The sequence below is a fragment of the Coregonus clupeaformis genome, chromosome 24, assembly GCF_020615455.1.
Source record: "Coregonus clupeaformis isolate EN_2021a chromosome 24, ASM2061545v1, whole genome shotgun sequence".
Taxonomy (NCBI): Eukaryota; Metazoa; Chordata; class Actinopteri; order Salmoniformes; family Salmonidae; genus Coregonus; species Coregonus clupeaformis.
Window position 1 is genome coordinate 17,535,648 of NC_059215.1, and position 15,566 is coordinate 17,551,213.

At 42.4% G+C, this 15,566-nt stretch overlaps 1 protein-coding gene across 4 annotated transcripts in view; it reads right to left on the reverse strand.

Annotated features, from left to right (window-relative positions):
* Positions 1-15,566, reverse strand: part of LOC121537905 (low-density lipoprotein receptor-related protein 1-like) — a 211,359-nt gene that overhangs the window by 129,536 nt on the left and 66,257 nt on the right. For all 4 annotated transcript variants that reach the window (XM_045207075.1, XM_045207073.1, XM_045207074.1 and 1 more), the window contains exon 3: positions 4,609-4,743. In XM_045207075.1, coding sequence (XP_045063010.1) covers positions 4,609-4,743 — 135 coding nt within the window. The remainder of the gene's footprint in view (positions 1-4,608; positions 4,744-15,566) is intronic.

A 15,566-nucleotide genomic window follows, 5' to 3' on the forward strand; every position in this document is an offset into this window, starting at 1 on the left:
AGTCTGTGGTGCAACGTGGCGTTGGTGGATGGAGCGAGACATGATGTCCCAGATGTGCTCAATTGGATTCAGGTCTGGGGAACGGGCGGGCCAGTCCATAGCATCAATGCCTTCTTCTTGCAGGAACTGCTGACACACTCCAGCCACATGAGGTCTAGCATTGTCTTGCATTAGGAGGAACCCAGGGCCAACCGCACCAGCATATGGTCTCACAAGGGGTCTGAGGATCTCATCTCAGTACCTAATGGCAGTCAGGCTACCTCTGGCGAGCACATGGAGGGCTGTGCGGCCCCCCAAAGAAATGCCACCCCACACCATGACTGACCCACCGCCAAACCGGTCATGCTGGAGGATGTTGCAGGCAGCAGATCGTTCTCCACGGCGTCTCCAGACACTGTCACGTCTGTCACATGTGCTCAGTGTGAACCTGCTTTCATCTGTGAAGAGCACAGGGCGCCAGTGGCGAATTTGCCAATCTTGGTGTTCTCTGGCAAATGCCAAACGTCCTGCACAGTGTTGGGCTGTAAGCACAACCCCCACCTGTGGACGTCGGGCCCTCATACCACCCTCATGGAGTCTATTTCTGACCATTTGAGCAGACACATGCACATTTGTGGCCTGCTGGAGGTCATTTTGCAGGGCTCTGGCAGTGCTCCTCCTGCTCCTCCTTGCACAAAGGCGGAGGTAGCGGTCCTGCTGCTGGGTTGTTGCCCTCCTACGGCCTCCTCCATATCTCCTGATGTACTGGCCTGTCTCCTGGTAGCGCCTCCATGCTCTGGACACTACGCTGACAGACACAGCAAACCTTCTTGCCACAGCTCGCATTGATGTGGCATCCTGGATGAGCTGCACTACCTGAGCCACTTGTGTGGGTTGTAGACTCCGTCTCATGCTACCACTAGAGTGAAAGCACCACCAGCATTCAAAAGTGACCAAAACATCAGCCAGGAAGCATAGGAACTGAGAAGTGGTCTGTGGTCACCACCTGCAGAACCAGTCCTTTATTGGGGGGTGTCTTGCTAATTGCCTATAATTTCCACCTGTTGTCTATTCCATTTGCACAACAGCATGTGAAATGTATTGTCAATCAGTGTTGCTTCCTAAGTGGACAGTTTGATTTCACAGAAGTGTGATTGACTTGGAGTTACATTGTGTTGTTTAAGTGTTCCCTTTATTTTTTTGAGCAGTGTATATACTGTAAACTGACTAATTGGCTGGCTGGCTGACTATAGCACTGACTGACAGCCTATAGGACTGACTGACTGACTGGCTGACTATAGGACTGACTGACTGACTGACTGACTGGCTGACTGACTGGCTGACTATAGGACTGACTGACTGACTGGCTGACTAAAGGACTGACTGACTAGTTGGCTGACTAGCTGGCTGACTATAGGACTGACTGACTGGCTGACTGACTGACTGACTGGCTGACTATAGGACTGACTGGCTGACTATAAGACTGACTGGCTGACTATAGGACTGACTGACTGGATGACTGGCTGACTGACTGGATGACTGGCTGACTATAGGACTGACTGACTGGATGACTGACTGACTGACTGACTGGCTGGCTGGCCAAGTGAAAGATAGAGACAACACTATCACACTAATTTGGATCCAGTCAGTCAGTGGGCATTTTCTTCTATAGAAGTGTCACTTAGCAGTGAGGAAGCTTCCATGTCTAACTCTCCTTTTATTCAGGCCAGGTCCTGGGTCGAGACATTTCTAACCCTCACCTCTCCTCTCTCTGTCTCTGTCTGGTTCAGTGTTAATTTTGTCAACAAAAATAGTGACTCAAATATTCGTCAAACAGCTATTTTTCCTAAGATTTTGTACACTCAGTGTATAACTGACTAAATAGACCCAGAAAAAATTTGAATTAAACTAAAATTATTTTTCATTTAAGTTGACTTAAACGAGACGGGACAAAATTATCTCTGTGACTAAAATCTGACTACTAAGAGGACAATAGTTTTTGGAGCGATTGAGAGCTTTTCAGTAATAACCACAATGAATATTAGCAGCATTTCTGTTCAACAGTGGGAAGGACGTGCCACACCCGGCACACACAGTCTACATCAGCTTTACACTCGTAGGAATTGGCCTATATGGATAAGGCCAAATTGAAATGCTTCTTTCAGAAGAAATATGAAAAGCATATGCATAAGCACGGTAGCAATCGAAAGGGAACAGTTTGGAGATTATGGGGAAATTATTAGACCAACGTTGAGTACACAACAGTTCACCTACAAGACTGAATCCAAACAATACACTGTTGATTTTATGTGTATTTTACATTTACTGTACTTTGCCACATTTGTTGATAACGAAATCGGAAAATACCCTGGATACTGTACATTCAGTAACACGATAAGAATATCCCTGGGAAATGTGGGGTATATACACATACAGCATTTCCCTCAGTCAGTCAACAAAAAAATTGCAAAAGTTGCTCAATTAACGGGAGGGATGGGGGCAACTTCTGGTCACGTGCAGTGCTCAAGTGCTCAGAGCCTGAGTTCTGACATCATGTATAGCATGCTACTGCACAGCCACTGCTTTCCAATTTAGGTACTTATCAGTGCCCAAATCTGCCATTTGTAAAGGCCTACATCTGCAGAGATATTATCAGCCCAGTGGCCCCAAGCCTCAGCTGCCCAGTATCACAGTAAGCAGGACAAAACCTGGCTATCACACACTTCTATAATATAAACCCTTCCACTCCTCAACCTCCCACACCTAGCTCCACCATGTTAACATGTATTGTACTGTCTTGTACTATATTGTACTGTATTGTACTGCGATAAAATACATCCCTGCCTGCCTGCCTCCTGCCTTGCCTCCCTCACTCCCCTCGTCAGCAACTTGTGGATAATTACTTGGACACACAGGATGACAAAGTGTGCTTTGAGACATCAGCACCAGGCTAGGGTACGCTTGGCCTGCACAACCCACCAGTTTGTTCAAGCAAACACTGGGATGCTTGAGAAATGGTGAGGCTTTCCATGAAACAGGGGGCTCACACACAAACACTGTGGCAGCAGAAAGTTCCGGCAAACACACTGCCACTGCTGTGTGTGTGTGTTTGTTTGTTTACTCCAGCCATAGGGAAAACTGGACCCGTGTGCTCGCTGGGGACAGGCGGTACGTGTCATGCGTAGATGACATCATCGGCGGAACGTTGTGCAGGGCAGGGCAGTTCCACAGATTGCAGTAAGGGAATCTGACATATTAGCCCACTTCAGACAACAACGGTCACTTTAACTCTTATCCTTTCACACCATTACTTAATACGACCCTTATAAACAAAATGATTCACATAAAATATATATTTGAAAAAGAAAGATAGACCATACCTTTCTTTGTATGTATATGATAGAGGACTGATAGAACTTGCCAGTTCTAATGTGTGCTGGGCTTTTTCCAGACCCTGTTCTGTTATAGTACTTTGGTCTCATAAAGGAGAACTAACTGTAAGTCGCTCTGGATAAGAGCGTCTGCTAAATGACTAAAATGTTAAAATGTAAATGTAACTTAAAGGCCTGTTTGGCATCAATATTTGTTGTAGGGGAATGCACCCAAACCAACAAACATGTCCCAATATAACACAAAAATGAGCTGGACTAATATCAGTACAGAACACACACATAATAAATATCAGCTATATCATGTAATGACACAACATTGCCTTTTGCCATGAGAGAAACGTCCAGTTAGCCTGGTTCTGTTCTATACATGTTCTCTCCCTTTGTGTCCCCAGTTTCACCCAAACTGTAATCTCTTCTCTGTCCAATAAACATTGTCTTCTTCCATCAGCTGCTCTAATGAGATGGCCTCCATTATCACAATGGCTCCTCTTCTCTCTCCTCTCTGAGAAAAAGTCATTAATTTATCAATCAAGCCCTTGAGAATGTGAGGCTCAGAGGCCCCTTCCCCGTCTCTGGCAGGCAGAGCAGAGCGTTTATCCAGACAGCCAGCCGGCCGGATAGGAGGAGAAGAATCCCATCATCAAATCCAATCCCTAATATTAATTAGAGTCACAGAAAGGAAGACATATTGAGTCTATAGCTTCCCATAGTGGAACCAGACAAAAGAGGAGAGCCACACAGATGGGACATGTTGGCTGTGTCTGATATAACTATTTCCTAATTCCTGGCCAAAAGCACTGCACTATATAGGGAATAGGGTGTCATTTCGACAGCTATTGAGTCCATAGTGTCTCATTGTGGAACCAGACAAAAGAGGAGATGAGTCACTGGCTGGCTGCAGCAGGATTGTTTGGCCCAGTCTTCTGTAGGAGCTAAGAAATAGGAAGGACCCCAGAAAACAGTTGCCCAAGCTGTCCCTGTTCAGATCCTATAGTTAGAGAGGGGACTTGCTGAATTTACTGAGCGTGCTTGTGTGTGTCAAATTTGGGTTTTCGGGTTAAGGTTAGGGTAAGGGTACGGGTTAGGGTTAGGTTTAGGGTTAGGGGTTAGGGAAAATAGGATTTTGAATAGGACTGAATTGTGTGTCCCAACAAGGTTAGTTGTACAAGACTGTGTGTTTGTGTGTGCCCATGTGTGTGCCCGTGCGCGTGTGTATATGCATATCTCTGTGTGTTACCTCTGCAGTGTGGCCCCTCGTCCCAGCCATCAGTGCAGTCGGGGCTCCCATCACACAGTCTGCTCATGTGGATACACATGTCTGTCCCCAGACACTCAAACTCATTGGCCGGACACCGGGATACTCTGTGTGGGCCTGCAACACAACAAACACAGAGCAGACACACAGCAGACACACAGCAGACACACAGCAGACACACACTTTACAGTCAGAGATCAAGTGATACCGCCGAAACTAGTAACTGTTGTATATCGCACACCTGCAAACTTGATTGCACTATTTCTTTCCTTTTTTTTAGCTTTAATATTTCAGATAGATTGTAGTTTCCATCAATGTAATTGTCTGCATCATTTCCAATCCCCCATATATTTTTTTGTAAATATATATATTATATATACACTACCAGTCAAAAGTTTGGACACACCTACTCATTCAAGGGTTTTTCATTATTTTTAACATTGTAGAATAATAGTGAAGAAAATATATGGCAAATAGAAATCACAACTGGATGGTGTTCAGAGATAGATGGGAGGGGTTGAGTGGAGCTGAAATATGGGACAAAAAACAAACAAGAGATAACTGTTGTGTTGTTGTCAATTAGTTTATTCAAATTAGGGGAGGGATGGTATGGTTAGGGGAAAATAATAAAGGAAAATATATAAAAATATATACAGTGGGGGAAAAAAGTATTTAGTCAGCCACCAATTGTGCATGTTCTCCCACTTAAAAAGATGAGAGAGGTCTGTAATTTTCATCATAGGTACACGTCAACTATGACAGACAAAATGAGAATTTTTTTCTCCAGAAAATCACATTGTAGGATTTTTTATGAATTTATTTGCAAATTATGGTGGAAAATAAGTATTTGGTCAATAACAAAAGTTTCTCAATACTTTGTTATATACCCTTTGTTGGCAATGACACAGGTCAAACGTTTTCTGTAAGTCTTCACAAGGTTTTCACACACTGTTGCTGGTATTTTGGCCCATTCCTCCATGCAGATCTCCTCTAGAGCAGTGATGTTTTGGGGCTGTCGCTGGGCAACACGGACTTTCAACTCCCCTCCAAAGATTTTCTATGGGGTTGAGATCTGGAGACTGGCTAGGCCACTCCAGGACCTTGAAATGCTTTTACGAAGCCACTCCTTCGTTGCCCGGGCGGTGTGTTTGGGATCATTGTCATGCTGAAAGACCCAGCCACGTTTCATCTTCAATGCCCTTGCTGATGGAAGGAGGTTTTCACTCAAAATCTCACGATACATGGCCCCATTCATTCTTTCCTTTACACGGATCAGTCGTCCTGGTCCCTTTGCAGAAAAACAGCCCCAAAGCATGATGTTTCCACCCCCATGCTTCACAGTAGATATGGTGTTCTTTGGATGCAACTCAGCATTCTTTGTCCTCCAAACACGACGAGTTGATTTTTTACCAAAAGTTCTATTTTGGTTTCATCTGACCATATGACATTCTCCCATTCCTCTTCTGGATCATCCAAATGCACTCTAGCAAACTTCAGATGGGCCTGGACATGTACTGGCTTAAGCAGGGGGACACGTCTGGCACTGCAGGATTTGAGTCCCTGGCGGCGTAGTGTGTTACTGATGGTAGGCTTTGTTACTTTGGTCCCAGCTCTCTGCAGGTCATTCACTAGGTCCCCCGTGTGGTTCTGGGATTTTTGCTCACCGTTCTTGTGATCATTTTGACCCCACGGGGTGAGATCTTGCGTGGAGCCCCAGATCGAGGGAGATTATCAGTGGTCTTTTATGTCTTCCATTTCCTAATAATTGCTCCCACAGTTGATTTCTTCAAACCAAGCTGCTTACCTATTGCAGATTCAGTCTTCCCAGCCTGGTGCAGGTCTACAATTTTGTTTCTGGTGTCCTTTGACAGCTCTTTGGTCTTGGCCATAGTGGAGTTTGGAGTGTGACTGTTTGAGGTTGTGGACAGGTGTCTTTTATACTGATAACAAGTTCAAACAGGTGCCATTAATACAGGTAACGAGTGGAGGACAGAGGAGCCTCTTAAAGAAGAAGTTACAGGTCTGTGAGAGCCATAAATCTTGCTTGTTTGTAGGTGACCAAATACTTATTTTCCACCATAATTTGCAAATAAATTCATAAAAAATCCCACAATGTGATTTTCTGGATTTTTTTTCTCAATATGTCTGTCATAGTTGACGTGTACCTATGATGAAAATTACAGGCCTCTCTCATATTTTTAAGTGGGATTACTTGCACAATTGGTGGCTGACTAAATACTTTTTTTCCCCACTGTATACAGTGAGAGAAAAAAGTATTTGATCCCCTGCTGATTTTGTACGTTTGCCCACTGACAAAGAAATGATCAGTCTATAATTTTAATGGTAGGTTTATTTGAACAGTGAGAGACAGAATAACAACAAAAGAGTCCAGAAAAACGCATGTCAAAAATGTTATAAATTGATTTGCATTTTAATGAGGGAAATATCAGAAAGATTTCTGGCTCCCAGGTGTCTTTTATACAGGTAACGAGCTGAGATTAGGAGCACACTCTTAAAGGGAGTGCTCCTAATCTCAGCTTGTTACCTGTATAAAAGACACCTGTACACGGAAGCAATCAAACAATCAGATTCCAAACTCTCCACCATGGCCAAGACCAAAGAGCTCTCCAAGGATGTCAGGGACAAGATTGTAGACCTACACACGGCTGGAATGGGCTACAAGACCATCGCCAAGCAGCTTGGTGAGAAGGTGACAACAGTTGGTGCGATTATTCGCAAATGGAAGAAACACAAAAGAACAGTCAATCTCCCTTGGCCTGGGGCTCCATGCAAGATCTCACCTCGTGGTGTTGCAATGATCATGAGAACGGTGAGGAATCAGCCCAGAACTAAACGGGAGGATCTTGTCAATGATCTCAAGGCAGCTGGGACCATGGTCACCAAACAATTGGTAACACACTACGCCGTGAAGGACTGAAATCCTGCAGCGCCCACAAGGTCCCCCTGCTCAGAAAGCACATATACATGCCCGTCTGAAGTTTGCCAATGAACATCTGAATGATTCAGAGGAGAACTGGGTGAAAGTGTTGTGGTCAGATGAGACCAAAATGGAGCTCTTTGGCATCAACTCAACTCACCGTGTTTGGAGGAGGAATGCTGCCTATGACCCCAAGAACACCATCCCCACCGTCAAACATGGAGGTGGAAACATTATGCTTTGGGGGTGTTTTTCTGCTAAGGTGACAGGACAACTCAAAGGGACGATGGACGGAGTCATGTACGTCATATCTCTGCCGTCCGACTCATCCCAAACCATCTCAATTGGGTTGAGGTCGGGGGATTGTGGAGGCCAGGTCATCTGATGCAGCACTCCATCACTCTCCTTCTTGGTAAAATAGCCCTTACACAGCCTGCAGGTGTGTTGGGTCATTGTCCTGTTAAAAAATAAATGATAGTTCCATTAAGCCCAAACCAGATGGGATGGCGTATCGCTGCAGAATGCTGTGGTAACCATGCTGGTTAAGTGTGAATTCTAAATAAATCACAGACAGTGTCACCAGCAAAGCACCCCCACACCATAACACCTCCTCCTCCATGCTTTACGGTGGGAACTACACAAACGGAGATCATCCGTTCACCCACACTGCGTCTCACAAAGACACGGCGGTTGGAACCAAAAATCTCCAATTTGGACTCCAGACCAAAGGACAAATCTCCTCCGGTCTAATGTCCATTGCTCGTGTTTCTTGGCCCAAGCAGGTCTCTTCTTCTTATTGGGGTCCTTTAGTAGTGGTTTCTTTGCAGCAATTCAACCATGCAGGCCTGATTCACACAGTCCCCTCTAAATAGTTGATGTTGAGATGTGTCTGTTACTTGAACTCTGTGAAGGATATATTTGGGCTGCAATTTCTGAGGCTGGTAACTCTAATGAACTTATCCTCTGCAGCAGAGGTAACTCTGGGTCTTCCATTCCTGTGGCGGTCCTCATGAGAGCCAGTTTCATCATAGCGCTTGATGGTTTTTGCGACTGCACTTGAAGAAACTTTCAAAGTTCTTGAAATGTTCCATATTGACTGACCTTCATGTCTTAAAGTAATGATGGACTTTCGTTTCTCTTTGCTTATTTGAGCTGTTCTTGCCATAATATGGACTTGGTATTTTCTGTATACCCCCTCTACCTTGTCACAACACAACTGATTGGCTCAAATGCATTAAGAAGGAAATAAATTCCACAAATTATCTTTTAAGAAAGCACACCTGTTAATTGAAATGCATTCCATGTGACTACCTCATGAAGCTGGTTGCGAGAATGCCAAGAGTGTGCAAAGCTGTCATCAAGGCAAAGGGTGGCTATTTGAAGAATCTCAAATATAAAATATATTTTGATTTGTTTAACACTTTTTTGATTACTACATGATTCCATATGTGTTATTTCATAGTTTTGATGTCTTCACTATTATTCTACAATGTAAAAAATAAAGAAAAAACCTTGAATGAGTGGGTGTGTCCAAACTTTGGACTGGTAGTGTATATATATTTTTAAAGATATATTTTCCTTTATTATTTTCCCCTAACCATACCATCCCTCCCCTCATTTGAGTAAACTAATTGACAACAACACAACAGTTATCTTTTGTTTGTTTTTTGTCCCATATTTCAGCTCCACTCAACCCCTCCCATCTATCTCTGAACAACATCCAGTTGTGATTTCTATTTGCCATATATTTTTCAACTGTGCTGTGATGTTCCACAAAAGTTCTGAACCTTTCTATTCTCATAGATTCTACATATTGTAAATTAAAGATAAACATTTTTGCTAAGAGTATTACTATTTATTGATCGATTGACTTTGACTTTTTAAATCACCCAGCAGTGCTATTTGCAGAGTTAGCTCCAGGTAAATGTTGCAATTCTTCAGCTATTCCTGAACCTGCGACCAAAAACATGCTACACATGGACAGTTCCAAAACAAATGATCTAATGCTTCAGTCTCTTCGCAACAAAATCTGCAGAGCTGGGATGGTTGTATCCCCCATATATATAACATTCTATTGGTTGCAAGAATTTTGTATAATAATTTAAATTAATCCAGCGTTGTTTTGTGTATCAGTTTATAAACCATGTGCTATGGAATCTGTACATCAAAAATCTCTTCCCAACTATTTTGCAATCTATACGGCACAGCTGTCATTTTTTTCATCCTTAAATGAAACGGGTATACTTTTCATTTATCACAATTTTCTTTAGCCAATTTTGGTCTTTAATGCAGGGGCCGACAGACAAATTGCTTAATTTCTCCCCCTTCCACTTGCCTCTTCCATTTTTGCGGTAATGCTGCAATTAGTTGGTTGTAATTTTGAGTAATTTTGTTAGCTGCATGTGTGACAAAACTCCATCAGTCCTATTTATGATATCATTTACGAAGATTATACCTTTTTTAAACATTTTGTCGAAGAAAAAATAGTTTTTTATCAATGAGTATATTTGAGTTTAACCATAATATTTAATAATAATAATATGCCATTTAGCAGAAGCTTTTATCCAAAGCAACTTACAGTCATGGGTGCATACATTATTTTTTTGTGTATGGATGGTCCCGGGGATCGAACCCACTACCTTGGCGTTACAAGCGCCGTGCTCTACCAGCTGAGCTACAGAGGACCATTTTTGTTGTAATTTTTGTTCTGTCTTTTCTGGTGGATTAAACTGAAATTGCAACCAGCTTGTTTTACAAATAGCAACATTTTGGAGATCATGAACCTCCGTCCCAGTCTCAAATCTCTGGAAGACTGAAACAGGTTTTCCTCAAAAATGTCCTTGTATTTAGTACCATCCATCATTCCTTCAATTCTGACCAGTTTCCCACTCCCTACCGATGAAAAACATCCCCACAGCATGATGCTGCCACCACCATGCTTCACTGTGGTGATGGTGTTCTCGGGGTGATGAGAGGTGTTGGGTTTGCGCCAGACATAGCGTTTTCCTTGATGGCCAAAAAGCTCAATTTTAGTCTCATCTGACCAGAGTACCTTCTTCCATATGTTTGGGGAGTCTCCCACATGCCTTTTGGCGAACACCAAACGTGTTTGCTTATTTTTTTCTTTAAGCAATGGCTTTTTTCTTGCCACTCTTTCGTAAAGCCCAGCTCTGTGGAGTGTATGGCTTAAAGTGGTCCTATGGACAGATACTCCAATCTCCGCTGTGGAGCTTTGCAGCTCCTTCAGAGTCATCTTTGGTCTCTTTGTTGCCTCTCTGATTAATGCCCTCCTTGCCTGGTCCGTGAGTTTTGGTGGGCGGCCCTCTCTTGGCAGGTTTGTTGTGGTGCCATATTCTTTCCATTTTTTAATAATGGGTTCAATGGTGCTCCGTGGGATGTTCAAAGTGTCTGATATTTTTTTATAACCCAACCCTGATCTGTACTTCTCCACAACTTTGTTCCTGACCTGTTTGGAGAGCTCCTTGGTCTTCATGGTGCCGCTTGCTTGGTGGTGCCCCTTGCTTAGTGGTGTTGCAGACTCTGGGGCCTTTCAGAACAGGTGTATATATACTGAGATCATGTGACAGATCATGTGACACTTAGATTGCACACAGGTGGACTTTATTTAACTAATTATGTGACTTCTGAAGGTAATTGGTTGCAACAGGTCTTATTTAGGGGCTTCATAGCAAAGGGGGTGAATACATATACACGCACCACTTTTCCGTTATTTATTTTTTAGAGTTTTTTGAAACAAGTCATTGTAATTTGGCCTTCACATTAGCCTTTCTGTACAGCTGTTAATTTTACATTATTAATAGGAAAAAGATTCTTACAATTAACTTCGGTTAGTGGAGATGGAGGAGACTGAAACGAAAACATATGCTTAAAGTACTTTGCTTCCTCTTTCAAAATATTGTTTGGTGAATCATGGGTGACTCCGTCATTTGTAACAAGTTTCAATAAATCATTTTTGGTAGCATTTCTTTGTTGAAGATTAAAAAATAATTTGGTGCACTTTCCACATATTCCATCCAGTTCGCTTTATTTTTATAATATATTACACTTGATCTTTCTTGAATAAGTTCCTCAATTTCTTTTAGTTTTTCCTCTAACGTATTCTGTGTCTCTATGGTATTGTTTTTATTGCTATCTATCTGTACTGTTAGTCCCTCTATTTCCTTTCTTAATATGAATCCTTTTGACTTAAATTGCTTTGCTTTAAAGATGAGTATTGAATTGCATGGCCTCTAAAGGCACATTTAAAAGTGTCCCATACAATAAGGGGATCTGCTGTACCTATATTATGTCGGAAAAATAAATTATATTATAAGTTGTAAATTCTTCTGTCCTGCTTAAAAACAAGTTGTCATCCAATAGGCTTTGATTACATTTCCAATATCCTCGCCCATGTCGAAATTCTGTAAGAGTAATGTATATGCCAATTATTTGATGGCACGACCGCATTCTGTCCCCTATCAACACTTTTTAACTTTTGGTGCCAGCGAGAATGACATAAGAAAGTAGTCAACACGACTAGCTTGATTGAGACACCGCCATGTATATCTCACTAGGTCAGGATATTTGAGCTTCCATATACAGTGGGGAGAACAAGTATTTGATACACTGCCGATTTTGCAGGTTTTCCTACTTACAAAGCATGTAGAGGTCTGTAATATTTATCATAGGTACACTTCAACTGTGAGAGACGGAATCTAAAACAAAAATCCAGAAAATCACATTGTATGATTTTTAAGTAATTAATTTGCATTTTATTGCATGACATAAGTATTTGATCACCTACCAACCAGTAAGAATTCCGGCTCTCACAGACCTGTTAGTTTTTCTTTAAGAAACCCTCCTGTTCTCCACTCATTACCTGTATTAACTGCACCTGTTTGAACTCATTACCTGTATAAAAGACACCTGTCCACACACTCAATCAAACAGACTACAACCTCTCCACAATGGCCAAGACCAGAGAGCTGTGCAAGGACATCAGGGATACAATTGTAGACCTGCACAAGGCTGGGATGGGCTACAGGACAATAGGCAAGCAGCTTGGTGAGAAGGCAACAACTGTTGGCGCAATTATTAGAAAATGGAAGAAGTTCAAGATGACGGTCAATCACCCTCGGACTGGGGCTCCATGCAAGATCTCACCTCGTGGGGCATCAATGATCATGAGGAAGGTGAGGGATCAGCCCAGAACTACACGGCAGGACCTGGTCAATGACCTGAAGAGAGCTGGGACCACAGTCTCAAAGAAAACCATTAGTAACACACTACGCCATCATGAATTAAAATCTTGCAGCACACGCAAGGTCCCCCTGCTCAAGCCAGCGCATGTCCAGGCCCGTCTGAAGTTTGCCAATGACCATCTGGATGATCCAGAGGAGGAATGGGAGAAGGTCATGTGGTCTGATGAGACAAAAATAGAGCTTTTTGGTCTAAACTCCACTCGCCGTGTTTGGAGGAAGAAGAAGGATGAGTACAACCCAAGAACACCATCCCAACCGTGAAGCATGGAGGTGGAAACATCATTCTTTGGGGATGCTTTTCTGCAAAGGGGACAGGACGACTGCACCGTATTGAGGGGAGGATGGATGGGGCCATTTCCCTCAGTAAGAGCATTGAAGATGGGTTGTGGCTGGGTCTTCCAGCATGACAACGACCTGAAACACACAGCCAGGGCAAATAAGGAGTGGCTCCGTAAGAAGCATCTCAAGGTCCTGGAGTGGCCTAGCCAGTCTCCAGACCTGAACCTAATATAACATCTTTGGAGGGAGCTGATAGTCCGTATTGCCCAGCGACAGCCCCGAAATCTGGAGAAGGTCTGTATGGAGGAGTGGGCCAAAATCCCTGCTGCAGTGTGTGCAAACCTGGTCAAGACCTACAGGAATAGTATGATCTCTGTAATTGCAAACAAAGGTTTCTGTACCAAATATTAAGTTCTGCTTTTCTGATGTATCAAATACTTATGTCATGCAATAAAATGCAAATGAATTACTTAAAAATCACACAATGTGATTTTCTGGATTTTTGTTTTAGATTCCGTCTCTCACAGTTGAAGTGTACCTATGATAAAAATTACAGACCTCTACATGCTTTGTAAGTAGGAAAACCTGCAAAATCGGCAGTGTATCAAATACTTGTTCTCCCCACTGTATCCACTAGTTCCAATATATCCATGATACTCGTGATTTCCTTAAGTGTATAAGGGTGATAGTTTGTAGTGTGATTTCCTTTACGGTTCATTGAGGTATTTAAAACCGTATAATCTCCCACCATAATAATAGAGTCTTGTATTGCTTGTAGGCTTGATAAATTATTATATAATTTTTCAAAGAAGTGTGGATCATCATTATTTGGACCGTCTAGATAAATGAGCCAAATCCATCTACCTTGCGGATCTGTTTGAACAATTTGCATATTCGAATCAAAAGGATTGTTGATTAATATCATCACCCCTTTTGAGTTTCTTTGTCCATGGGAGAAGAATATTTCGCCCCCCGCAGTCCTTTCTCCACACAACTTCTCTTAAAATTGTTGAATGAGTTTCCTGTAAACAATAGATATTATATTCCTTCTCTTTTAGCCAGGTAAATACTAATCGTCTTTTCTTATTATCTGCTATGCCATCAACATCTTTACTTGCTATACTTATTTCACCATTTACCATAATGAGATACAAGTTTCAATTCTATTGATCATAATATATGTTTGTAAACTTACCATTAAAAAGTACCATAATGATTGAGTGTCCATAGCTATACCATGGTATTTTCACTGCTACTGTGTAAACCTCCAATTGTTCTCCACCATTCCACCCGCTAAAACCTCCCCCCATCCCAAGTTGGATTGTCGTCCCAGTGACTGGCAGACCACCCCTGTCCACCTGGATCCTAGGGCCTTTGAGAGATTGGGACCCATCCTTTAAAAAGAGCACACAGTGCCACCCACAGAACAGAAGCAGATTAACTGCCAAAAGCATTTCCAACGCACTCATCTCGATTGTATTGTATACAAAATCCTGCATATCTTCATTTATTTTCACAATTAACGAATAAAATGCGTAATAATGTTGGCAGTTCAACCGAAGGATTGTTACCTATAACCAGGATTGGCATTACAAAAATTACATTTTTGGCAAGCAATTATTATTTTGGCAAACAATTATTGTGATTCATCCTGTATTGTCCCTAACATCATTACCCCATAGCAACTGATGTGGGATATATATACACACACACACCCCACCCTTCCCCCACAAACAGTGGTGCTTTAGTGGGTCTCTGACCACGTTTATCTTTCTGTCTTGGCTGCATATAGGCTACTTGCAGTAGGCCTATCAAACAGATAAGGACTTCTCCTTAGTGTGTGGGTCGCTCAGGCAGGTGTCTAGGGTATAGGGTTGGGGACCGCTCTATCATGATAAGAAAATAAATAAATAAACTATATATATAATCTATTTAAAAATGTATATCCCATATCTGCATAAAATTGAAAACTCCTGCTTGCAGACACACACACATGGGCTCTGGCATTTGCAACCATTTTCCTTTTTCAGAATATCACTAGACCACATCCTAAATATCAGCATATCGCTAGACCACAACCAGACACAAGCTAATCAGTGACTTTAATAAAAGTATGACTTTTTATTATCACACCAGAACAAAAGCCTGTGAGTGTGATACAGCCCCGGAGATGTTTTCAAATGTTTCCAAAAGACTAAATCATTTTTAAAGGGCAAATCAGAGCGCCGGTCGGTCATCCTCAGATGGTTTCTATCTAAATACCTCTATTCTCTGTGAGATACTGCTATAGGGAAGTGTTCAGTGTTATCTGTCCTGCCAGGCTGTAGCCTCAACATTCATTGGCTGGGCTGTGATAAGTAGTGGACTGACGGCAGTGTGTTGAGCCAGCAGGGCAGGGCAGAGGCAGCTAGCTGGCCATACAGACATGTGTTTGCATTTCACTTTCCTTTGTCCAGACTTAA